The sequence below is a fragment of the Ostrea edulis genome, chromosome 5, assembly GCF_947568905.1.
Source record: "Ostrea edulis chromosome 5, xbOstEdul1.1, whole genome shotgun sequence".
Taxonomy (NCBI): domain Eukaryota; kingdom Metazoa; phylum Mollusca; class Bivalvia; order Ostreida; family Ostreidae; genus Ostrea; species Ostrea edulis.
The window spans coordinates 45,739,165-45,766,846 of NC_079168.1; the positions used below are offsets into that span (position 1 = coordinate 45,739,165).

The 27,682-nt window shown below is 34.7% G+C and overlaps 1 protein-coding gene across 8 annotated transcripts; it reads right to left on the reverse strand.

The window, feature by feature from the left end:
- Window positions 1-27,641, reverse strand: LOC125650264 (uncharacterized). Of its 8 annotated transcripts, XR_008802826.1 has the most exons (23): window positions 27,500-27,607; window positions 27,340-27,406; window positions 24,778-25,134; window positions 21,495-21,576; window positions 21,302-21,372; window positions 18,119-18,481; window positions 17,227-17,349; window positions 16,934-17,056; window positions 16,231-16,305; window positions 13,654-13,781; window positions 12,158-12,244; window positions 10,685-10,780; window positions 10,419-10,529; window positions 9,164-9,228; window positions 7,855-8,120; window positions 6,369-6,497; window positions 5,786-5,871; window positions 5,416-5,483; window positions 2,846-2,922; window positions 2,455-2,593; window positions 2,226-2,241; window positions 1,313-1,389; window positions 1,187-1,225 (listed from the first exon to the last, which is right to left on the reverse strand). XR_008802826.1 is itself a non-coding variant. In XM_056164592.1 (22 exons), exons 3-22 carry the CDS (start codon window positions 25,100-25,102, stop codon window positions 1,164-1,166), a joined length of 2,553 nt encoding a protein of 850 aa, XP_056020567.1. In that variant the 5' UTR covers window positions 25,103-25,134; window positions 27,340-27,406; window positions 27,500-27,634; the 3' UTR covers window positions 1-1,163. The 8 variants fall into 8 exon arrangements, 7 of the variants coding, with proteins under 7 accessions (XP_056020567.1, XP_056020570.1, XP_056020565.1 ...); XM_056164592.1 differs by lacking the exon at window positions 2,226-2,241 and having other exon boundaries at window positions 1-1,225; window positions 27,500-27,634; XM_056164595.1 differs by lacking the exon at window positions 2,226-2,241 and having other exon boundaries at window positions 1-1,225; window positions 24,901-25,134; window positions 27,572-27,628.
- Window positions 27,642-27,682: the final 41 nt, after the last annotated feature.

Below are 27,682 nucleotides of genomic sequence, written 5' to 3' on the forward strand. Positions count from 1 at the left end.
GAAAATTACACAGAATTAATTTAATCATTGATGTACTCAAAATGCAATACACAATTGAAATAATAAAACACAACGAATCTCATTAACAGACTGTACAATTTTTACTATGCTCATAAGCAGGCACACACATGTAACATATAATTCACATCTATAAGTACTGATGCACAATACAACTGTATACAATCAATTGCAATTCTACCATTATCCAATTTCTTTTGTCACACTCATTAGTACTCTCTCTGTGAAATAAAAAGAAAGTAAAGGTTTCATGAATATAACCAACACAGATCTTTAATGAATCCCTATTGGGACCCCACCCTTGATCTGGTGAAAAAACCCTGAAGTAGCAATGTACATAAGATGCTTGTATATAAAAACAAATTGTGGCCTGCAAAGAATATACACTGTTTCAAATTTCTAAATTTAGTATAAGAAAAAGAAGAATCCACATTCATTCTAATAACTATATACATCACCATTCATGTACACACACAAAACTAAACATGGAAGTTTCTAGACACAAATTCTTATTAATAATGAGCATTTTCAGAAATTCAAGACTTTTTTCATAGGGAGGGGGGGGGGGGGGGGGGTATTTATTTCTCAGTTTGGTCATCTTTATGATTAGTGCATGTTTTATTTCTAAACATGCAACTAACAGTGTCACAGCTAGTAGTTCATTTAAATGACAAAAGATAAAAATATACCATTAGTCAAATCTTTCAACTACCTGATGCTGTACCTGTTTCTGCTATATGTACAAACTTGTAGATCTAAGAAAATGCACTGCAATTACAAATCGTAAGGACTGTTTCTAATTTGGTAATGATGGGGGAGACAGACCCATGAGCCCTTGAGGGACCATAAATAATTAGTATGTATGTAATTGTAATAGCAAATTAATTAAGGAAACTGGTGCTGAAACTTCCATACAAAATGATTGTTGTGAATTGCTGTCCACTAGGGTTGCAATGACTAGGCTTAAATAAAAATTCACCTCCGCTCTGAGAAGAGTTCCAAAAAGTTAGATGTAAATCCCAATCATAAGTGCTACAGTTACATCAGGTTCTGAGAAATGCTTGTGTAGGTGCTCATCAGAGTGATCATAATATAATCGTGCATTTATGATCTACAATCGATTACCAAAATGACCGCACAATCAATTACTGAAATGACCGCAAGGATTCTATGAGGTAGTATGTCTCCGATTCCTCATGAGTGCACACTGGAATGATATATAAATATTTACAACTACATTCATAACAAAGTCTCATTACCATAATGAAAAAAAAAATCATGTTATTTCTCATACCTTTTCGAATCAATTGTCCAGTTCTATTTTTCCCTCCACTGTCCCTGTATTTCATCTGAGTGGGCTGGCAGCGAAGCCTACATAAAACATAGTAAACAGTAAAACCCTGCACAAAAGGTGAGAAAGAAATGTCAGTTACAACAACCGACTTAATAGTCTTCAACCATATGCTTATTATACACCCTACAAACAAAGTTGAGGAGTATATCATGGTCACAAACCATGGGTTGTTGTTTCATTCCATTCCTAAAAGTTTGTGGAATGGAATGAAACAATTACCCGAGGTTTGTGACGATGGGGGTATATAGGAATCCACATTTCTGTTCATCTGTTTATCTGTTCATTCCTGTATTTGTTGTACATGCACTACAAAAGAAATACCTTTCCATATGTAACTTTAATTGAAATAAAGAATGATTTGAAGCTCATATTCAGCACAAAGATTGCTTATGATTAGATGGGGGTGGGGTGGGGCTAAGACTAAAAGCCACAATGACCCAAGGTCAAATGACTGGTAATAAAGTCTCAAAGTATATATGCAAGAAATTGCTACATGTATGATTTTGACAATGAAATTCATGCAACTTAGAATGACTTATCAAATAAATGTCAATATATATTATGTACATTTATGCATAAGGGTAATCCATAGTAAAATTTAACTGCAGTCACATGAATATTGCAGGACAAATGAGTTACATAAATATTGCAGGACAAATGAGTCACATGAATATTGCAGGACAAATGAGTCACATGAATATTGCAGGACAAATGGGTCACATGAATATTGCAAGACAAAAGGGTCACATGAATATTGCAGGACAAATGGCACTCATGAAAATATATGACAAAAGGACAGACAGACAAGCAAATGAATGAAGAGATGTACGGTAAAAATCATACATGTACTCACATCTTAAATGTGGGGCCTAAACAATTTACAAATTAAACCAAGTAATGGCACAGGAGCATCATAAGCAACTGTTGCTATGCCATGAGTAAAAGGCACCAGTAATTTGTGTTGCCAAAATAGTGGACACTATGAATGGTTTTGATTCAAATTTTTTCATGTTGGCCAAATGATGGGTATCAATAACAGATAAACAAAATGTCTGAGTAGTTAGGAAAGTATACACACTTACTGCAAACCTTTGTAGCCTACAAGCACAGTCCCAGATTTCTTTTGGTACACCTCCTCCAGCTTTGCAGCCTCGTCTTTGGACAGTGTGTATTGTTCGGTGGTCTCATTATCAATCCATTGCCAAACTATTGTCTCCCCTTCTAAAAACATCAATTGAATATAGGTTTTGAATAGATGCAATACAGGTGAAAATTCAAGTCCTGAAAATATTTAGTCCTCCTAGAAAATATTTTTTTTTTTCTACATATATTATCCCCAAAACAGATATAAGAAAGATGGATGGGGAATGGGAGCAGCTTGATCCCTGGTCTAACTCAATGGTTTGAATCTTTTTAATGACTGGTACATAAAGTATTTTTATTGATGGAGAATTTTCAAATAGGTGGACTCACGATTTGGTTCTCGTGTATCTGGCTCTATGGACTCTGAGGGTCTTTCTGCAGACATTGCAGCAGCTGGAGCATCGGCTCTGTTAAACAGCAAGATTTCAAAATTTTATTTTCTCAGAAATGTTGTGAAGCTTCTTAGAAATAAGAACTGAATGGACCCAGCAGAGACTATTCCATCCTGTTTAAAGCACTCATCTTCCTCAACTCCAATACTGTCACCGAAGTGCAACCATGCACGATATGCAGTACAGGCAGGATGTCAATTATACAAGAATACCATCCAATATCATATATAATGCAAATACCAGGAAACCATGTTCAAAACGGAAATTAAAAGGAGGAAATTTTGAATTGCCTTTAATTAATGTTTATTTGAAAACAATGAGGCTTAAATTGTGTATTACATATTATTTAATTCAATTTGTTTTGTAATGCACATTTCCCCCATGGTTTATTTTGCAGTGGAAGAAAAAGTGAGTAAACTCAAATACCCATGCCCCCACGAGTTACAGCACTACACATTATGATGAATTATCATTTGACGATGCTATGCATAAAATATAACAAGTTCTTATGCCTCCATGCTATACTGTACTATTTTCATGCATGTTATTAGATAGCACTACTCATGTCATACGTACTATTGTTTAGAAATGTAAACTGTGTAAAATATTAATAAAACAGATACATTCTAATTACATATGACGTGGAAACCAGTTACACAAAATGTTGCAATATATCATGTTCAAAAGCACATAACTCCCCAAACAAGAACAAATCCAAATTTCTTGTAATGGTACACAGTATGTCCATATAATTGAATATAAAGTTACATGACATTCTGTTCAGTGGTTTCATAGGAGATGTGCTAACACACTGTTTCAGTGAGAATATTTAATTTTGGCCAAACTTCTAGGTTCAAAAGGGGCATAACTCTGAGAAAATTTCCTACAAATATGCACAACTACATACATGTAGTTTCATGAAATTCTGGAAAGCAGTTTCAGAGGAGTTTTGCTGACAAAAACACGAATGACAAAGTTCAAAAGGGACATAACTGCCACACAATTTTGTTTTAATGAATTTCCTTCCAATATCTACATCTACACAGTAACTACAAAGTTTCATGAAATTCTGTTGAGTGGTTTCAGAGGAGTTGATGGTCAAAAACGTTATACCCCCTCCCCCCATAACTTATTGCATGGGGTATAAGGAAGTGGCCCATGGCCATCTAGACTCAAAAGATTTGGAGCTCTAACTAAGAATCAATGTGAAGCAAACATTTGTTATAGGTCCACTGTACAATAGATGTACATACAGTAGCCGCTCTCTTTATTCTATTATAAAACTTTTACCCACTTGCATGCATTCCTATGTAAAACTATGCACCCTTATTGTAATACCTCACTCTGAATTAGGAACCAACAGTTCAGAGAATGATTGCACATCATTTTGGCAAATTTTTCCCTGCATACATCTTTTGATGCAGAATCATGACATTTCTGCAAATCCTTTTTTCCTTTTGTGCAAATTTTCCATATCAATAAACCTTTCTCCCAAAATTCTAATAAACCATTTTTTAATTAATACATATATCTTTCTAGATAATCTCTTCAAGCATTCACTTTCATATCAGATTATCAGCATTTTTACTGTACTTATATACATACAGTTTGATGTCTGAAAAGCAAAGGGTTCTCAAGATAATGAGGGGACAATTTGACCCTTGATCTTTAACCATGTGACCTCAAAATCACTAGGGGTCATGTACTCCTCACAATGTACCAGTGTACCAAGTTTAATATCTGTCAAGTAAAGGGTTCTCAACGCATTGAGTGGTCAGTATATTCCTATGTTCAGTTTGACCCTTGATCTTTGACTATGTGACCTTGAAATCAATAGTGGTCATCTACTCCTAAAGATGTACCAGTGTACCAAATTTGATGTCTGTCAAAAAAAAGGTTGTCATGATATTGAGCGGACAGTATTTTCGTATGTCCAGTTTGACTCTTGAACTTTGACCATGTGACCTATAAATCAATAGGGGTCATCTACTCCTTATTATGTACCGGTGTACCAAGTTTGATGTCTGACAAGTAAAGGGTTCTCAAGATATTGAGTGGACAGTATCTTCCTATGTCCAATTTGACCCTTGACCTCAAAATCAATAGGGGTCATCTATAATCCTATATCCAGTTTCATCCTTGACCTTTGACTTGAAAATCAATAGGGGTCCTCTTCTACTCATAACCAACCCACGCATGAAATTTCATTACAATCAAGTGAATGGTTCTCAAGATATTGAGTGGACAATATGTGGTCTACCAACTGACATACTGACCGACATACCAATCAACCGACAGGTACAAATCAATATGTCTCTCCTCTTAGAAGTGGGCATAAAAAAAAGAAGCAGCCATGATGTTCATGGAAGCATGAGGGTAATACACAATTCAAATGTGTAAATAAAGAATGTAGGCATCTCAAATGCAATTATATGGACTTACCAAAATGATAAAGCCAATGAAATTGCAGCTATACAATCCAGTCATATAATAAATAATTTTACTTACATTACTTCCAATTCTTTTTTTCTTTCTCCATATCTGTAGCGCTCTACAACACCAAATGGCCAGACAACCTAAAAGGCATTTAAGTACAAAACAATCAGTCGTATTCAGTAATAACCCATTGTTAACTAGGGATGACAATTTCACTCACAGTGAATAACTGGTAGTTTAGATTAATGATATGATGTGTTGATTTTATGTTATATATCAAAGAGGGAATTGGTTACTTTTATGAAGATTTTCTTATCCAGTCACTTCATTTATCCAGATAATTTTGCTTGGAATCAAAGTGTCTGAATTAATAAGGCTTCACTATATGGTCTGTCTATAGATAAACGTACACAAAGGTAACATACAAATATTGAGTACTCACAGAGACAGAGCCATCCCTGTGTTTACGTATCACAGTTCCTACTGTCGATGGACCCCCATCTTCATCACCCCGCTTCCAGTCAGGTCCTGTGAAAAGAACAAATTGATTACAGATGAACATTAAAATTATTCCCTTAAAAATCCTGTTTCCTCCCACAGTAATGACCCCACCCACAGCAATAACCCCTTGTACCAATATCCAATGAAAAGCATTAACATTATAAAGCCAAGAACTTGTTTGTTAATTGTCATAGAATAAGTTAAACTAAAACTTCAGAATTTACCTTATTTTTTTCAATAGTGATATTTTTCTACACTTTTGGTTAATTATCTCCAAAAATAGTTTACTGTAAACCAACTTTTTTCATATACAAGAAATTTTTGCAATGTTCACAAGAATCTGATCACCATGAATATTTCTCACCGCAGATCAGTCCTTTAATGACACTTGTATGTGTCTAAGAAATTCTTGCTTACAAAAATTAGTCGCTGCAAATCAGATTATCACTAGCAAATTGCAAAATAAAGTTATTGTGAAATAAAGTTTTCGCAAATAAAAGTTGAGTTTAAAGTAATTTGCTCACCACGTTTGACAGAACATCCAACTTCAATAATCTCTTCATGCTTGAGTGATCTTGGAACAGTGATTTTAAACAAGTTTTCTTGTGGATATTCTCCATGTGCCCCACAATCCCATTTAACAACCAGTACTCCTATCAGTAATTCAAATATATCAGTAAGACTGGCACATTCAATGCCACTTCATCAAAGAAAGGTTTAGAAACGCACAAAGACATGATCTAGAAATCACAAACAGAGAGTTATGTGGTCACAAGTGTCACTTGAGTATCAAAAACACAAAAAGTAAAAAATTACATGATTATGATGCAATGGTGGATCTTTCAAACTCTGCATGTGAACTGGATATTATCAGCTTTTTTGTGATCAAAAGCAATGACCATTACCTCTACCTTTATAGCCTGCATACATATTCCCAGCTTCTCTATCACTGATCTTCATCTTGGTCAAATGACCTTTGTTCAAAGTCATGTCTCAATGTCTGTCAAAAGCAATGCCAAACAAAAGCTGACTCTTGAGAAATGAATTTCACAATGTTTGTAGAGGTCCTCAAGGTCATGATAACAATGTCGTAAACTTTTGTAGAGGTCATGACAACAATGTGGTAACTTTTGTAGAGGTCCTCAAGGTCATGATAACAATGTTGTAACTTTTGTAGAGGTCCTCAACGTCATGATAACAATGTGGTAACTTTTGTAGAGGTCCTCAAGGTCATGATAACAATGTGGTAACTTTTGTAGAGGTCCTCAAGGTCATGATAACAATGTGGTAACTTTTGTAGAGGTCCTCAACGTCATGATAACAATGTGGTAACTTTTGTAGAGTTCCTCAAGGTCATGATAACAATGTGGTAACTTTTGTAAAGGTCCTCAAGGTCATGATAACAATGTGGTAACTTTTGTAGAGGTCCTCAAGGTCATGATAACAATGTGGTAACTTTTGTAGAGGTCCTCAACGTCATGATAACAATGTGGTAACTTTTGTAGAGGTCCTCAAGGTCATGATAACAATGTGGTAACTTTTGTAGAGTTCCTCATGGTCATGATAACAATGTCGTAACTTTTGTAGAGGTCCTCAACGTCATGATAACAATGTCATAACTTTTGCAGAGGTCCTCAAGGTCATGATAACAATGTGGTTACTTTTGTAGAGTTCCTCAAGGTCATGATAACAATGTGGTAACTTTTGTAGAGGTCCTCAAGGTCATGATAACAATGTCGTAACTTTTGTAGAGGTCCTCAACGTCATGATAACAATGTTGTAACTTTGTTTGCTACATCATATTCATGAGTAAAGAAGATTTTTCAAAAGTTACAACCATGAATTTGAAAAATATTCTCCCATATCCTACACACCAATTTGGTGAAAGATAGTCAAGCAGTTTCTGAGAAGTTGAAAATATTCACATCACATGGAGAAGGACAGGTATGGATTGCAATTGGTCAAGTGACTTAAGTGACCTAAAAATAGTAGCAGACATGAAATATATACCCTCAGATTTGTGGGCTACTACAGTTCCTGGAGAATTTTGATCATCTGGCCACTTCCAGTTTTCTCCCCTGATGACTCGCGCTCCCCAGGGATGACATCGATTTTGAGGCTGTCCATATTTATCAAACAGCTCTCCATCGGAAAGGTCCACTTCAGGTGATGAAGGAACGGGATTTTCTAATGAGGGTGAACGCACTGGCACATTACTAATATCTGGCTTTATTGAAATTACATTTATGATGTTTGGTGTAGGGGGTTGTGGATCTCTGCAAATGATAAATATTTTAATGAAACAAAAATTTTGATTGGGTAATACAATGTGGTTCAAGACGCTACACAAAGATTTCTGTTGCTGTCATTGAGAACTGACACAAGAACACAATGCCTACAGTGAACACACCATGATGTATCCTCAGTTTGATTAAAATCATACCGCTTCCTTACTCCTGTATTCTGAGTGTCATTGCATATGCGACAACAATCAAAATACAGGAGCCAGAGAGGAATGATGTTAATCTGACTGGATGTATTCTATGAAATGGATAAGCATTGATGTAACTACTGAAATTTGCATTAGATTGAGAATAACTTTCTGTCTTTCTTAAATCTGAAATACTTTAGATGCTGGTCTAATGATTACAAACATCTTTATTTATACTATACCTAAGAACACAACACTAGAAAATTCAATCATTCTGAAATTGCATGATAAACCACATCAATAATTTCAAATCCTATGACAGCAGATAGTCAATTCATAATTCAGGTGCAGTGGTAGTCCTTTAATTTGATGTAATAGTACTAGTCAGGAGTTTAGTTAATATTTAGCTTCCATCTTCAGAGGTCTTAAATATTGACTTAAAGTTTGCAAGCTAAGTTTATCCAATGATGTGCTAAGTGGGAAAGTAAGATAGATGTTTGCAACTGTTAAAACCAGGGGTAACAATCTCAAATCTGACAGACAGAGGTTAGTTCATTCTCATTCTAGAGCAAGTTCATTCTCATAATAATGCACCTGTCAGCACCATAAGGATGTTTTCCTCTGATTTCACTAGGTTTAAAAAAAATTGAACATGGCACAAAATGCCTACATCTAAAGTTATGTTTTTGAGCCATTCTTCTGGTACTTTACTAATGACAGGTTTTATATTTTATCAATATTCGTTTAATTGCCTCAGTGAAATTAGCCAATCAAAATTCAGATTAAATATTGCATCAGAATTGGATACTGAACATGCCCAAATTCATGTCCATGTTGAGCTGAGCTAGCCTATGTATTTTATAGAATGGGTGTGCCAAGATTACATACCTGTGGACAGGCTGGGGTACAGGAAGGTCCTTAATGTCAAGTCTCAATAGCTTAAGGATTTCTTCCTGTTAATGAACATGGAAACCAAACTTGATACTTTAATCAAAACAAAGCAAAGCTACAAATTTTGCACATCCAACATATTTAGGAATGCAGTAGCAATCAAAGAAAGGATTAACATGAAAAAAACCAAACCAGTATTTGGTCAAAAAATGGCTTTGAAGGTGATCTTTACACATTTTCTCGAATACATATGTTAGTTCTAAGAAGATATCATTAAACATCAAATTGAAAAAATATTTCACTCTAGTAAAGTTCAATTTGGGAAGGAATTAATTTTCAAAATATGCTTGGCAACATAAACATGGAGGACATGTACACCAAGTTTGATGCTTTTCACCTTATTAATTTTGTGTTTTTTCAATGAAAGCATAAACTTGACCTTTGACCTTCAGAAATATGAGGTATCTTCCCCATCCCACCATCACCGTGGGGGAACATGGAACTAGATTTTATTATCCCTGTACTCTTTTTATCTTTCCCACAAGGAGTTGATGAATGTAGATAGACACACAGCACCATGATGCCATAATACAGCCTGTCTATAATATGGTTGAATATGTGTATCAAGTTTGAATAGTAAAGCCTGTCTTGTTTTGAACCTATATAATTACCCATGTAAGGTTGACTTTTACCTATGGCCTATAACCCAGAAAAACAATAGGCTTCTTTCTCTAACCATAGGGAGCATGTGTACCAAGTTTGATGATCTAGCCTTCATCTCATTCACAAAGTGCTCCCAAATGGACAGATAAACAGATGGATGTACAGATGCACTGTGCCATACCATAATTATACCCTATCTATGATGGGTGTAAAAATTAAAAAATAATGTGATGTTTATACTGATAAATTTACACTTGACAGCAAAACATCCTTGAGCAATCCTTGAAGCTCATATGAGTTTAAAGCAAAACAAGTACTTTAAAATAAAACATTGATGCACATCAGTGTCAGTGTCTCTAATAGAATAAAAATATTGTACGGACAACCATATCTGAAATTGTAATATACCGTGTTATAATATGTGGAAATGTTATAAATAAAAAAAAGGGATAATTTTCATAGTTTGTGTCTCTAGCTCTTTATTCATCAAAAGGAACTTCACACACACTCGAAAAGGAACACTTCACACACACTCGAAAAGGAACTTCACACACACTTGAAAAGGAACTTCACACACACACTCACTGACCCGATCTGTTTCGATGTACTGTGATCCCATTGTGTGTTCATGCACAAGGTCTCTGGGATTTCTTTGGCTGTTGCCTTGACTAATGGCATTCTTTACTCTTGTTACAGGATCCTTAAAGAATTATTCAGATTAATTTGAAACAGAATTTTCTAAAAAAGGAAACAAAACAAGAAGTAATACTACAATTCATAAAGTAGTGAATTCTTGGGCTGTAGTATGATATCTTATAAAAAGGTCAATATTGGTAGACACATAAGTGAGCTTACCTGATAACGGTAATAGCGACCTAGTTTTGGTGCATTTTGGGTAGACAAAGGGTAAAATTCCCCATGGCACTTTTCTGTAATTTCTCGAAGGAAAACCTACAAAGTGAAAATGTCTGGGGTACAAATTACATTTTTTAAAAAGTTTTCTTTGCAAAACAAAACAAATTATAAACACCTAGGAAACTTGCAGGTGCTATATCAATCTGTACAATAACAACAGTAAGATATGTTTATCAAAAATTGATCTTACCAGCAGACAATGAAATATGTTAATATGTACACTGGCAATTACAGACTCAGACTGGTAATAGCCATTTCATGATGATGTCACAGGAAATGAACCTTTCAAAAACCATCCCTTGTCAATGAGTGTATACTATTAAACCAGAATTGTCCTAAGGGGACTAATACACCCTGTGGGGCCCATCAATACAGGGGCATATTTGAAATATTGAATAGATGAAGACCAGAAAGACATGATTTTTATCATTACTTCATGTTTCATCTGAATACAAGTTACATGATACGTACATTAAATTCCTTTTACCTCAGTATTTATCACTGATCACATATAATAAAGAAAGTAAAAATTTTCAGGGAAATCCATGCACTAGTCTCCTAAAAAATGTCATTGACAAAATCATATCCACAGACAGATGGGCAGACAGACAGACAAATGGACTGATGATTCAATTATACCCTCTCCTACGCTTATATAGTAGAGTGCATAAATTATTACTACTAAACAGGAATTTGGTTGCAATTAAATAGAAAGTCATTTATATTGGGGATAAAATTCGGAAATTCTATCAGAAAATTATCTCCCTTTATGAATCGGAAGAAGGTAAGGAAGAGTGCTCAAAGAAAGCAGATGACAACAACATGGATGGAAAGTGATGGAGGATAATAGCCTAAGGTGGTGAAAAATTCATGGAAAGAGGGGGCTTTTTACATCAGGATTGCAAGAAGTATACTTCTGCACACTTGAGATTTTTCAAATGTTTATTATAAATTGTGTAAATCCCAGAATCATTGTTAATTCTTAACTGCACTGACATGTATGGACTTAGACTGTCAAATTTTACCAGCATGTCTGCGCCTATCATGGAAAAGAACTTGTAATAAAGAACAACATGTTGTCACCATTACATGATAGATCTGACACAGATGTGAGGGAGGGGTGACAATTATCCAAAGCTGATAGATTTGCCATATTGCCTAAGCTGACAACACATGTTCCCAATGGTTCTGGGAAGAAGGATATGCCATCTAAACTTTTATCTACCCACAGGTATTGAAATAATGTACTTATACACATAACTTCTGGATGTGATTGTTAAAATCTTACCCCTGTTTCAAAGATATATGCTCTGGTTAAATTCTGTCAATGGAGGGACAGACAGATGGACAAGGTGATTCCAATACCCTCCCACCCTAAATTTCATTTGCAGGGGGTATAATTAAAATACTAACCTGGTTGCATTCACCAACTCCCACACAGCTCACAGTAACTGGAGCTTTCTCAAGATGAGGAAGAAATTTAAACAAATCAGACTGTACCTACAAAATTCATAGGGAAATATGATAATTATTCATATACTCAACATACTTCCATTAGGTTATGTATATTAATATTCACATTTGTGTTTCCCCTGTACAACATTGTATCAAGAACAAAATTTATTTTGTACATCTCCGAGGTATCTCTGAGCTTGCTTCATGTCTGGGTATCCCAGGTTCAGTTCCAGTCCACAACAGATTTGTGAAATTGAAATCGGAAATGACTGTATATTTGCTCTTATGTTTTGAGAGAAATCTCTCTAAATTGAGAGATATCTATTTCTTAACTCCAAGAGATATATTTTTTTAAAAGAAAAAAAGAGATAGAGCTCTTTATTTCAGTTATTTATTGGCATTAAAGCATATGCAAATGTTGTTAGCCATGTAGTATAAAATACATACACACACACACACACACATACTTTTATATAAATATATAAAAGTATCTTTTTTCGGAGTAAAATTAAAAAAAAACTCTAAACACTTTCTAGAAATATTTCCACCATGTTACCGGTCTTCTTCAGTTGTGTTACTATGACCTTGACCTTGAAAAACAATAGGCATCTTCCTTTCATCATGGTGATCAAATGTACCAAGTTGTAAGATCTTGGATCATTTTGCCTACAAGCTACAAGGTACGGACAGACAGATGGACAGCACCATACTATAATACATCCCGTCTTTGACGAGCATGTAAAAACAATCTTTAATTAAACAACTCAGATAGACATTCTAATTTTTAAGGAAAAATATCAATGAAAATTGAAAACGTTATTTGTTAATGTTTTTTAAAGCTACGGATAAAATCTTCAAAAAACATATCAATTAAAAAAAATATATATTAGACAATTCATTCATAAGACATAAAGTTCACAACATGTTCTCTTCGTATAAAATGGTACTACATCAGACTTCTTCACCAAAAACCTTATCCAGTAAAGATGATATCCTCGGTGCTCCAGTGATGTCATCTGGCTTTAGTTTTTGTAACTCATTTCCATTGACTATTAATAGATTAAAAAATTGCCAGTTGTGATGGCCGAGCAGATTTCTGATATGTTATATGCATCCGAATTCCGATATTCCACAGAAGAAACTTGTAGAACTTGCCTATGTTTGCCACCATCTTGAACACATGTAACTTAGAACTATTTACCACAAATGCTTAACATTCTATTAATCTTGCCTTTCAAAGTTTCTGAGGATAGGCATTAAGCAACTAAATTTAGAATCCAAAATAATATTTTTTCTACAGCAACACTATGCATCAGGATTATTTTCTCAAATGGCAATAAAATTAGCCACACAGTACCATTTAAATAGATGTTGGCAGGCCAGAGAACCAGATAATTAATTTTTCGTGGCCTTTTCTAATAGAACAAACTGAATGAAGAGTAATAAGATTATACCCGGATAGCATTGGATTCATAGTCTGCTCCCAGGCATGACTCCTTCTCCTGACTGTCTGTTGCATAGCCATCAGTGAATATGATTATTCGAGGATTAAGAACATGTCCATTTACTTTAACTTTTTTTCCTAAAAACAGAATTCCTACATGTACCAGTAAGTTATTAAGAGTGAACTTAATACAGAAAAACATTTTATAGCTGCTTGATATATTGGTGTAGTAAAAACATCATAATCTAACTTAAATAAGTTGCTTTTACACAATTACTATTTTCATAGGATGGACAAATCTTGCATACATAATGACAGGTGATTTTCAGTTTATTCTTTCACCATAATTTCTCTATGATTAGGTTTCCTATAAGCAAGTTTTACCACACTTGCCAGTCTTGATAATAGAGAAATGACAAGAGGGCCACATCGCTTACCTGAGTTACCTTGGTTCTGCTGTTGTGATTTAAAATAATCTTTTTGTCAATCTTTATTCCTATAAAATATTTTTTACCCTATATTGTGGCCCCAACATAGTCCCAACGGGTTACAACATAACCGTGATACAAGGTCACAAAGTCAAAGATCATGGTATGAAATGAAAGGTCTTATTGCCACAAGGTATGTATATAAAAATCAATATATGCACCCAGGGGTGCATGAGCCAAGTTGCATGGGATACATTGTAAAGTCAGGAATGATGTGGCATAGTTATAATTGTGAATATTCGGATTTAAACTTTCAGAGTTATCATACAGATCCAGATATTTCTAAAATTTTCAATCTTTTTTCAGGACTGTGACCTTGACTTTTTTTCCTCCAAAATCAATAGGGGGTCTTCCTAACCTGCTATCCAACAATATAACCAAGTTTCATTTGATTCAGTTTTAAACTTTTTGAGTTACTGTCCAGAAACCATATTTGTTTGAAATTTTCATTCTATTTTCGGTCACTGTGACCTTGACCTTTGACTATTTTTCTCCAAAATTAATACGGGTCTTCCTTACCTGGTATCCAACAATATATCAAAGTTTCATTTGATTAGATTGTAAACTTTTTGAGTTATCATCTGGAAACCAATTGTTGATGCCCGCCCACATCAACAAAACCAATAGCCGAGTTCAACTTCGTTGCAACTCGCCTAAAAATATGACAGTCCTGCCTTAACCAATCCAGGAGATTTCGTCTAGGTTAACTTTATTCCTTAGAATAAGTCAAAATCCAAGGTCAAGTTTACAAGGTAAAAAACTTGTCATAATGAATGCATACATGAAATATGAAAGATTTATCATTCACCATTCAAAACTTATGAGCAAGATATAAGTTTGAATTTAAGTTTTGAAATTTGAATCAAACTCAAAGTTAAAGGTCACAAGGTGACAAGGTCAAACATCATGGTATCAAATGAAAGGTCTTGCCATAAGGAATCTATACATACAAAATATGAAAGCACTATTTTAAATAGTTCAGGAGATATTGCCTAGGTTAAGTTATCTTAAAAGTAGGTCAAACTCCAAAGTCAAGGTCACAAGGTTAAACTTTGATATTGAAAAAAAGGTTTTGTCACAAGAAATGCATATACAAAGTATGAGAGCCCTATTACTTACCACTCAAAAGTTATGACCAAGGTTTAAGTTTTAAAATTTGGGCCAAACTCCGAAGTCAAGATCACATGGTCAAAGACCATGGTATGATATGTAAGGTCTTGCCATAAGAAATTTATATATACAAAATATAAAAGCTATAATTTAAATAGTTCAGGAGATATTGCCTAGGTTAGGTTTTCTTAAAAGTAGGCCAAACTCACAATGTATAAAACTTTGGTGCAGAAAGAATACACATAAAAAATATAAGAGCCCTATCCTCATTATTCAAAAGTTGTGAGCAAGGTTAAAATTCCAGACAGACAGTCAGGACAAAAACAAAAGACCCATGGACTACATCGCTCACCTGAGTTACCTTTGCCAATATTTAAAGATTTTCCTTATATATTCGCATGTAAAACTTTGATCCCTATTGTGGCCCCAACCTACCCCGGGGGGCCATGATTTTTACAAACATGAATCTGCACTATGTCATGAAGCTTTCATGTAAATCTTAGCTCTTCTGGTCCAGTGGTTCTTGAGAAGAAGATTTTTAAATGATCCCACCCTATTTTTGCATTTTTGTGATTATCTCACCTTTGAAGGGCATGGCCCTTCATTTGAACAAACTTGAATCCCATTCACCCAAGGATTACTTTGTGCCAAGTTTGCTTGAAAATGCCCCAGTGGTTCTGGAGAAGAAGATTTTTAAAAGTTGTCAAAGTATTTTGACTTTTTCGCTATTATATCCCCTTAGAAAGGGGTGTGGCCCTTCATTTGAAGAAACTTAAATTTGGCCAAGTGGTTCTGGAGAAGAAGATGAAAATGTGACCAAGTTATGGCAATGGCAACAACAACAGATGCCAAACAAATTTCAGTCAGAAAAACTTACTTTGGCTCAGGTGAGCTGAATAAGGCAAATTTTAAGCATATAGATGTGAATTTTGGAAACCGTATGGAAATTCAGTGTAGCTCTGTAAATTCAGCTGACAGTTGTAACGTACCAAACTTCAAGCAGTAGGCCATAGCCATGGCCAATCCAAACAGCATGGGAGATTTTCCACCGAGATGAACGCTTTCTAAATAATGCAGAAAATGTTGGTTCATACCTGTCATTCTTTTAAACATAAAATTCAAATTTTAAGTTGATTCATTATTCTACTTTCATGTTTTATACTTGTGTGGATTTCAATTTGCATAATGAACAAAAATAAATTTTGATACTTGAATTAGGAAAAATAAGAAAACTTACACAAAAAAGAGGATGACAAGCATTTAAATGATATGGTACATGTATATCATATACATACATTGATATAATTGCATGAATTTAAGATCATATTATAAAGGTTATTTTTCAATATTTACATTTCCAATGTAATGCCTTTGATATCTTAACATTTCCTCATAAATACGCTGCAGTTGTGTGTCTGAATCTTGATAAGCAATATAGTACATTTATTCTAACAACAGGAAATTCCAAAAGAAATGAATGTAAAATGTACATATAAAAATGATTTTCATTTTTGAAATTACATGGGGGTATAGACTGTGATGCTTCACGCCAGTATACGTTTCATGCAGCGCTAGTGAAGCATGCTGGTGTGCTTGTGTCCCAGTTCATACCCTCATGCCATTTCAAAAATGAAATTTATTTCATAAAAATGTTCTTATTAATAAGTAAACTAATAAACGGGAATCATTTACCTAATGCATCCTTGACAGGCATGTAGTCATTGGTAAAGCGCTGGACCAGTTCACAGCTTCCTCCAAAAGTTAGAATGGCAATCATCTCCTCTAGGTGGTGATCAGCTGCTGAATTCTCCACATCTACAAAACATGTTACAGGACTACAGTTCCACCTTTAAGCAAACTGCCTTTCTGCTAAATATATGTAGTAAATTCTTTGAATTGGCAAACTAGATGGAGAGTAAAATTCCGAGTGCCTTAAAAACTGAACATGTAAATACATGCCATTCTACAAATAAATTCCGACATACCATCCACCATTTGTTCCACAAAGGTTTTAACTTGTTTAAAGATGTGTTTGTTGACACTGGATGATATATCTAACAAGAGGACCGTGTACAGACCCAAAGGGAACTGAGGCTGGGAAGACGAATCTGTAAAGTTAGTGAAACACTGTCAGAAAATGTTATACTCAACAATCTCATTAAAATCAGATCCTAAGATACGCTCACAATCACTACAATAGGATCTGACATAACCCGCATGACCTCTTGCTTGGAATATTCATGAGAAGTATCAGCCAGTCAGACGGCTATTTAGGCGGTTCCCGGCAATTCGTAAACAAGTTGCAGTAATCTCTCTCCCACGAAGTTTATTCCACACTATAAAATTGTATATTCTCACATAAGGAATTTTAAACATTTGCAATAATGCCTATAATCTATTCCGTTCATACAAACAACAAAACGTACGATATAAAATACACTCAAATCAAATTGTGATTTATGTATGAATATGGATGCGTACGATTTGAATAGTTTTCAAGATGGTTTACTTACTTAACGCGAGGAATATAATGCCAGTCGATGTAAATGGTGCATTGTGATGTCACATCTAGTGCGATGTGTTTTCTTTCAAACCAAACAATCGCAGCCATTTTCCTTGAATTGTGAACACCGACGGTTTCATAGGCGACGTGCTGATTGGCTAACATAAAGTTCACATGAACATGACCCTTAGTCGGGTTATGTCAGATCTTCTTACACAAAGTATATTGCGTGGATCTGAGAAGTCTGATTTTAATTACATTGTTATACTCATCAAACCCAAAAATAATACAAAAAAAGAAGAAGAAATGAAAACAATGATCTTAGTACTCTCTTTCATGACTAGACATGCAATTGATTATATTTATATATATACCTTTGAAAATATTTCCAAGAGCAGACATCAGTTTAAGGTCTCTAATTTCTACATTAATATATTTCATGAAACTCTCTAGACTTTCCATTGGGATGGATGCATCAGCTCCCTGCTGAATGCCACCTGATGGTTGAGGAGTAATGACGCCTCGGTGGATGATAGGTGATGTTTGAGAAGTTGTGGCCTCTTGATTGGTTACAGTTGATGATTGAGGACTTTGAGGGGCATGTTGATTGGTAGTGGCTGGTAACTGATAAGCCTTTCTATCTTCTAAATCTTGGGTTGCATTTCGTACATTGTTGAAACTTCCTTCTTGTCTCAGTTCCATGGATGAACGTTTCATATCCTGTTGCTGCACTGTGTCTGTAATTTGATGTCATTGTAAATTAACTTTTTTAAAAGCTAGTCTTGTTTTGGTGATTCAACAAGATGTACGTGTTTGTGAAACCACATGGCCAAACTCAAAGGTCAAGGTGTCAAAATGTTGGCATGAAAAGAAATTAAATGATGTTTGAGAAGGCATTAAATGTAGATACATTAAATGGGCATGAAAGCTGGTGATCCTTCTACAGGAACTTTTTATCTCATCATAAAATTATCAATCAAGCTTGAATCGACGCTAAATTTACAGTGATTTTTTTACAACATTTTTTATGAGGTACAATTTGACTCAATCATCAATTTGTATCACGCTTGTCCTTTTCCATAATTGCATACATGGAAAGAAAACTTGATGCATTTATTCGCTGGAAGTGCACATTTGGATGAGGCTAAAAGGTTATCGAACCAAATCCCCGTATAATGTATCATTTAGAAGTAAGATTAATTTTCACCACAGGTTCAGTTTTGGTATCACTGACATATTATCTAGCTTATTCAATCGAATACATAAACATAGAAGTGGAAACTGATAGTGATAGAATACCTTTGATATGTATGATATCTTAGCTGCATTTGTTTTAGCTCCAAAGCTCGTGTTTCATATATGTGATGTCATAGTTACATTAATTTTGTGTACACATAGCAATCCACTCTGATGGCGTTGATTTACATACAAGTTTTATTTGCAGTTATGGAAATAGGCGCGTTGTTACGATTGCGATTCGACTGACTGATTTATTTCTGATATGTTTGAATCTTTATAGTTCAGGTAATTAAATTATCAACTCAAAAGTAATACTGTCTGTCATGTTGCAAAAATTTGTTCCTCCTAAAAAATGTTCTAAATCATACATGTCTTTAAATTAAGATACATTTTTCATTAGATTTTATATACGATCCTGATAGTTTCCAAAGGTACACGATAAACGGAAAACCTGATATACGCAAAACACGATAGACCTGATAAACGCAAAACACGATAGAAAACATAAAACCTGATACACGATAGGATAGGATACACGCACGATACGATAGGATACATGCGCGATATGATAGGATACATGCACGATAGAGCACGATAGGAATGTCAAGAATAACGTTGCGGGTACTGTATAGAAATAATCTAAAGTGCATCCTTACTGTTACAAACTCCTGTCCTTCCTTTAACAAATCAGCAAAAGTAAATTTTTGATTGGTTTTCAAGCCAGAAAATGGTAAAATTTCCCAAATTACAAATGGCTTTTGATGGAAATTCTATTAAGCCTGCATTCAATAATTCAAAACAATATTTATATACTCTTTTTTAAAAGATAGAAAGAAAATTAACTTATATCCTTCCTGTTACAAAATTTTGACACACATGGTGATATCACAAATGAAAGGGAGTAACAGGAAGGATAAATCTCATGTGGAACTAAGATAATTTACCATATAGCTCTCCATACTACTATATTACAGGGATGTTAATTTGAAAATTATTATTTTCATTATTCGCAATTAATTTGAATTACATTATGGCTGGTCAAATACTGGAATATTTGGGTTGGGAGGTTATAAAATGTTTAAATCCATATCATCCATGCTTTGAAGCCATACTCATATTCAAATGTTTTACAATATAAATCAGAATGGAATATTGAGTATGAGTATAGTTTAGAGTTACATGAGTATGAGTTTTGGTATACTGCGCAGTATACATTGATATTCTTAAAGTTTTGTATAACCTCCAGGTCTGAAAATTTTTGGTGAAAATATTATGCTTGTTGCATGTACATCGGAGTCAATTTAAATCTGTTGAGCAGTTTCTGAGGAGTTGCATCCACAAAGTGTTCCTATAGTGTAGCATGTGCAAATTCAACAAAGTCCCATAACTCCTGTAAAATTTGTGGAATCAAAATGGCAGCACAATATGATCAGCCAGCTATACATATGGTGACTAACAATCCTACAAAATTTGAACAAAATCTGTTGAGCGGTTTCCGAGGAGTTACGTCCACAAAGTGTTCCTATAGTGTAGCATGTACAAATTCAACAATTAAAGTCTTATAACTCCTGTATAATTTGTTGAATCCAAATGGCAGCTGCAATGATCAACTACATATGGTGACTATAACAATCCTGCAAAATTTGAACAACATTTTTGGAGGGGTTTCCAAGGAGATGCATCCACAGAGTCAAGTGTGACAGATGGAGGGACATACGCACGTACATGCACCAGTCTGTCCTCTTCCATGTTGCAGCAGGGGACAAAATTAATGCGACAAAATTATAGGCCCTACATTTCATAGTGGCTGAGAGTAATTAATGTGACTATTTTAACAATTTCATTTGAGGTCTGACTATGATAAGTTAGTAAGTACTAATATCATGTTGAAGAAAAGTGATTCAGCTTGATCTAATCATCTTGCTTGATGCTTATGAATTGAACAATGAAAAACACTTGTTATTTCAGCAAAAGTTTCTCAATACTTAAAAGACACCCCCCCCCCTTTCCAATTAAAAAATACACATATATTTGAATTAAGCTAAATCTCCATTTAATTAGCTAAAATTCAAAATTTTACATTAAAATCATTAAATTTCATAAGTAATCCAATTTTTGCAGTTATAAAAGAATATAGCCATGCGAATTTATACCTTTCTTGAAAATTCAATTCATTACCAGAACAAACACCTCTCTCTTAACTATAAATACAAGACACTTAAACGACTATTATGGGTTACTTTGTGTCACAATGGATCACTCTTTACAGTCATTTCAAATCTATTGATTCATGTATAACAGAGCTAGAAAATACTTACCAGTGTTGTTACAGAAAGCCCCACTTCGTCTTTGTTTTACAGTATTTACACCTTTTAATGATGGTGAATATCTATAATGGTTACAAGAAAATTGAAATTTTTTGGGAGAATAATTCTGCAGATTTATAGAACATGTAGAAAATATTGTTTAATGTAGATTTTTGATATTATGGAAAATATATACAAAACATACGACGGTCTAGGGTGTCTAGGTGATCTCCTGCCAGGTCTGGGTCTGGGCACTGGCTGATCAGAATCATCCGATTCTCTGGAAGCTGTAATCACATTTTCAAATTTAAAACTGTAGGTCTCCTATTTAACAATTAAAAAGAGCTTATCGGTCACTTGAGTATTAGTTAAAAATATCACTAGCCCCAGATTTGCGGAATCTATATTAATAATTTTCCTGTTTTGTATATATATCTAAGCTAAATTCTAATATTTAGCAGCAGTGTTAAACTAGTTCTAATTGTAATGAGGACTCTTACAAATGTTCCCCAAATGTTGCCCCATTTAAAAAGTGGTGCCATTGTGCTTCAGCATATATAATCAAGCATCTTACATTCTAAGTTTTGTAGTATATACCTATCTATGATGTCAACATCATTCCATTTTTCTCATTCATGAATAAGATCGCGATTATTTAAACATTATCCATTCAAATATCAACGCACATGTTAACACATATCTATGCAAGTGATTTTGACTATGCTACTTAGTAGAGAGTCCAAAAATGTATCAGCTGCAATAATGTAGCCCTCTCCAATCTTTATTCTGATGCCCCCCCCCCCCCCCCCCCCTAAAGTTTAATTCAGTCTTTAATTAAAAAGAAAGAAAGAAAAAAAGTTGGAAAAGGCAACATTATTGCAGGTGAAAAATGTATCAGCCACATTTCTTGAAATTTCAAAATGTTATAGATCAATATCTGATGAAAAAAGATAAAAAATTACAATGCATGTGCATGCAAATTTGATTTAGCATCTATGGTTCATATTATTCATATTGTAACCCTATAGCAAAAAATTAATTTTAGTGTTTAATTAGAAAGTTATGGCCATTTTAGTACCACAAAATTAAAGAAAAGTAATGCATATGCATACAGCATACATGAGTATAAATTGGCACTTTTGTTGATGTCATTCAACAGGAATTTGTATCATATACATGTTCCTACAGCATGAATTTCATAATGTTTGCATCACTTACTAATAAACTATACAGTGATTTTAAAATCGTCCAATCAGAATTCAGCACATGTGCATGCACAGACTCGCCAATAATTTTGACCATAACAAATTGATAGGAGTACCAAGATACACCCAAAACATCAACTTCAAAAGATTTCAATGAAAAACAAAAATGTTATGGTTCTTTAAAAAATGAACCTTTAAAAGATAATGCATGTATACGTGCATGCGTGTTGGCATTTTTTATTTTTCCAATCCATGCGCATACTGATTGGTCAATTTTTACCATGCCAATTGGTTAAGCTAGGTTCTCGATCATTATATACTTATGATATAAATTTTAAATGATTTTATTGAAAAGCAAAGAAGTTAGACTAATTATGATTAGTTATATAATGTACAAAAAATTGCACGTGCATGCTATTCTCTTTAGAGAAGTCGACAGGTGTAGCCTACGTCCATGGATGTTGGTTAAGCCTGTTCACTTCTCTAAATAGAATATGTGCATGCGTGTTCAGACAAATTGACATTCGTTCTGTAGATCTACAGATGCTATCGATACTATCGTCCTAAAAAGGTTTCATCTTAATCCCTTGTGTAGTTTCTGAGAACACTCGTGGACAAAACAGTGCCGTAAAAAATAAGAAGAAACTGAGTAAAAACAATGTTCCCAAACTTCATTTGGGGAACATAACAAGACCTGTTCTTAAAACACAAATGCCCCAAAAGTATTACTGTAAACCAACTTTTATTCACGACGACTTTATTTCGCAATTTACCAGTGATAAACTGGTTCACTGCGACTCATTTTCACGACCGACAGAATCTTAAACATAGAAGAGACATTAAAGGACTGGTTTGCGGCAATAAATATTTGTGATGAGGTTCTCGCTAACCTAGCAAAATTTACATGTGAATAAAAGTTGCTTTACAATATTCATATTGTACATCATATTGATTACTTATATGAAGATCTAACATATGAGATTCAGTTTTCTGGACACTTCTGTCAATTATGATTTTGTTTGGAAACAAAGAGTCCGTATTAACGAGGCTCCACTGTATACTTTAGATGAATGAAATCAATTAGTCACGTGACACTCAGAACTATCACTGTTCCGTAAGTTATATTCTTCCTCTTCTCCGAGTAAAATGTTCAAAGTCATAAAATAATTGTACTGTGGTTAGATATCTAGATACAAGTAGCATGCAAAAGAGATATTAAAAATATCCATATTAGTGCAGTTTGAATCATTCAGTACCATAACATTTAAAATGGGGCCCATTAAAAATACAGTCAAGAAATATAAATTTGTATGAAAATAAAGTAGAACACCAAACTGTATATTGTAAGTTAGACAGTAAAGGTAAATATAGAATGTGCATGTTTGACTGTAACATATACAAATGAGTCTGCAGGCAGTCCATAGGGCCACTCTCTCACCTGAGTGCAGTCCATAGGGCCACTCTCTCACCTGAGTGCATTCCACCACTCTCTCACCTGAGCGCAGTCCATAGGGCCACTCTCTCACCTGAGTGCAGTCCATAGGGCCACTCTCTCACCTGAGTGCATTCCACCACTCTCTCACCTGAGCTCAGTCCATAGGGCCACTCTCTTACCCGAGTGCAGATTATAGGGCCACTATCTCACCTGAGTACAGTCCACCACCCTCTTAACTGAATGCAGTCCACCACTCTCTCACTTAGTGCAGTTCATAGGGATATTCTCTCACCCGAGTGCACTCACCACTATCACCTGAGTGCAGTTCGTAGAACCATTCTCTCACCCGAGTGCAGTCTACCACTCTCTCACCTGAGTCCAGTCCACAAAACTCTCTCACCTGAGTGCAGTGTACCACTCTCACCTGAGTGCAGTCCATAGGACCACTCTTTCACCTGAGTGCAGTCCATAGGACCACTCTCTCACCTGAGTGCAGATTATAGGACCACTCTCTCACCTGAGTGCATTCCACAACTCTTTCACCTGAGTGTAGTCCATAGGACCACTCTTTCACCTAAGTGCAGTCCATAGGATCACTCTCTCACCTGAGTGCATTCCACAACTCTCTCACCTGAGTGTAGTCCATAGGACCACTCTTTCACCTGAGTGTAGTCCATAGGACCACTCTTTCACCTGAGTGCAGTCCATAGGACCACTCTTTCACCTGAGTGAAGTCCAAAGGACCACTCTTTCACCTGAGTGCAGTCCATAGGACCACTCTTTCACCTGAGTGTAGTCCATAGGACCACTCTTTCACCTGAGTGCAGTCCATAGGACCACTCTCTCACCTGAGTGAGTTTGGTTGCTGTCTGTGGACCCATACTGACTTTTTATATGATGAGAGAGTCCGGAAAAGTCATTAGGCCTATTCAGGTTTTGAGAAATTCGTCGTACAAAGGAGTTGGTCTTACGTAAGGATTTTTTGGTGGTTTCAACAGTGTTCTGTAGTTCATCAAGGATGCTCAAGGTTTCAGAAGAATCTTGTTGGAGACTCTGAACACAATAATGTATTTCTTTAACTTGGGATTCTAAGGAGTCAAATCTCCGATTAAATGAATGTAAATGATTTTCTAGTAGTTGTTGTAACACAACCATAACATTGCCAGAGTCCATTGTCTCCAGTAGGTTAAGTCATCGCCATGGATCTGGAATGCAAATTTTTAACCATATGAAGTTTTAGACATCAAAACCACAAAAATTGCTGTAAAGTATTATTCGATAATAATCATAGAATAATTACATGTTACAATGAAATACGACTTTTGCAAGTCAAACAAGATGTATTTGTGAAAAACTATGCTCTTCGCTGATCAGGTGGCAACAAAAAAAAACAAAAAACAAAAAGGTCTTGATATAAAGAATCTATATACAAAATATGAAAGTCCTACCAAAAACAGTCCAAAATATACTGCTTAGGTTAACTTCTTAAAAGTAGGTCAAACTCTAAGGTCAAGTCTCAAGGTCAAAGACTTTGGTACCAAATGAAAGGTATGACATATGTAATATGTGAGCCCCATCACTCACCATTCAAAAGTTAATCATAACAAAGGTTAAATTTTGAAATTGGGTCAAACTCCAAGGTCACAAAGTCAAACATGCCATCAAATGAAAGGTTTTGTCATATAAGATATATTTTGAAAGTAGGTAAAACTCCAAGGTCAAGGTCACAAACTTAGGTACCAAAAGAAAGATCTAGTAACTCTTGTCATATGAAACTGCAGATCTCTAAGAAGTATGAGAGTCCTATTAATCGATCAATACTGAAAACTTAAAAAAGCATGGTTAAAGTTACAGCGAATTACAAAAGACCGGTTGAGTTTTCAATTGCCTGCTGGATTGATCAACAGACTTTACAATTTGGTCAGCAAAGTATCACATTTGGTCTGAATTTAGGTCACAAAGTTACTCAGGTATGACAAAGAATTGACAACTTTTTTTTTCTCAGTGTGAGTGACAACCCCATAAATAAGACAATTTAACACTTCAGTTTTACTGATTATTTCAGGAAAAAGAATTTCTCTAATTGTATAAGTTAATAATTTCTTTGTTAAAATATCTCTCCATCTTATTTTTTTCATGGTTATAAGCTGAATAGGTGTTGTAAAATTCCCAAAGGTAGATGTGCACTAACCAACCCTAAAAACTATAAATAGAATAAAAAGACTGAACTTAAATGGTTAGCTATAATAACAAGAATTCTATTGGTCAGAAACAGTAACAATAGAAGAGTTTTCTGGAAGTTTTCTTTGTGTGATATGAATAGAATGACCTCAAATATAGATTGACAAACAGATGAATGGTACATGTGGACACTGTGAGATGTCTAATGAAATATTTTTAACAGTGAAATTGACAAGAGTTTAGTAAAGTTCAATTTAATCAATAAAAAAAAATTGTATTTGAGAGAGAGAGAGAGAGAGAGAGAGAGAGAGAGAGAGAGAGAGAGAGAATTCACCCTTTTCTTTACTTATAGTAATCAAAAGTATTTTTGAAAGAAAAATATAATCAAATTTGATTTTATTCCAAATTTATTGATTTAAAAACACTTGAAATAATGTTTCAAATTAGAGAGAGAGAGAGAGAGAGAAAGTGCACCTTTAATTAAACATGTTAAAGTAATCAAATGTATATATGAGAGAGAAATATATTCAATTTGATTTAATTGATGTTCACTTTGAAAAAAAAAATCCTAGGGAAATAGCTGCAAAAGACACTGAAATCAACTCAGATTTACCTGTAAAAGCAATCTACGCTTGAGTAACTTTGTGACCTAAATTCAGACCAAATGTGATTCTTGGCTGACCAAATTGTAAAGTCTATTGATCAATCCAGCAGGCAATTGAATTTTGTAATTCGCTGTAAGGTCAGATAGGACAAATTCTGTATAGGCCTACAATATGCCATCCTGACAAATTCTGTATAGGCCTACAATATGCCATCCAGACAAATTATGTAGACCTACAATTAGTTAGAATAATCTAACTGTGTCTCGGGACAGGCCCTCACCACTCAATCGGGTTCGAAGGACATTATCATTTTAATAACGATAGAAGTCTATTTAGCCTACAATATCCATCCAGACAAATTATGTAGGCCTACAATATGCCATCCAGACAAATTCTGCAGGCCTACAATATGCCATCCGGATGATCTTCGATGCGGTAGCTTGAAATTTAAAAAAAAGAAAAGATCTAGATCTAATACAAGTCAACAACAATCTTAGTAATATTGCATGATAAAACGAAAGTAATACGTACGATCTTATTTTTTAAAGCAAAATAAAAAGAATAATTAAATTAATACTAAAGTAACATAAAATGATGTTTACAATTATACAAATTTACCAGTACCTCAATTAAGCTTTGGTTAGTTCAGTATTCCTCAACGCGATCGCACTATGTACAACTTCACTTGGACCTAGAAAATTTATTTTTACTAGATCTAAATTTAGATGAACATGACAGTTCTGTCCGGTATAGAAAATTGAATCAAACGCGCATGGTAACTTACGTTTTTCCGCAAAAGTTTGAAAAGTCTATGACAGAGACATTATTAGTCAGGGAAAAGTAGTTGACAATGTACCTGTACAGAGTTTGTCAAAGCACCGATCAATCGAACGAAACAGAAACCGGAAAGCCCAATATCTAAAAATAGAACTTACACCCGGTTCATTTTCAACCGTTGTTTTCCATT

Bases quoted from the DNA above. Each gene is read 5' to 3' on its own strand.
- LOC125650264 (XM_056164593.1), bottom strand. From the start codon at position 25,102: ATGGACTCTGGCAATGTTATGGTTGTGTTACAACAACTACTAGAAAAT. The intron at 17,057-17,226 runs GTATGTCGGAAT...CATGTTTTGTAG, and splicing joins TGTGGAACAAATGGTGGATG to ATGTGGAGAATTCAGCAGCT. The intron at 10,530-10,684 runs GTAAGCTCACTT...TAATTCTTTAAG, and splicing joins GTCGCTATTACCGTTATCAG to GATCCTGTAACAAGAGTAAA.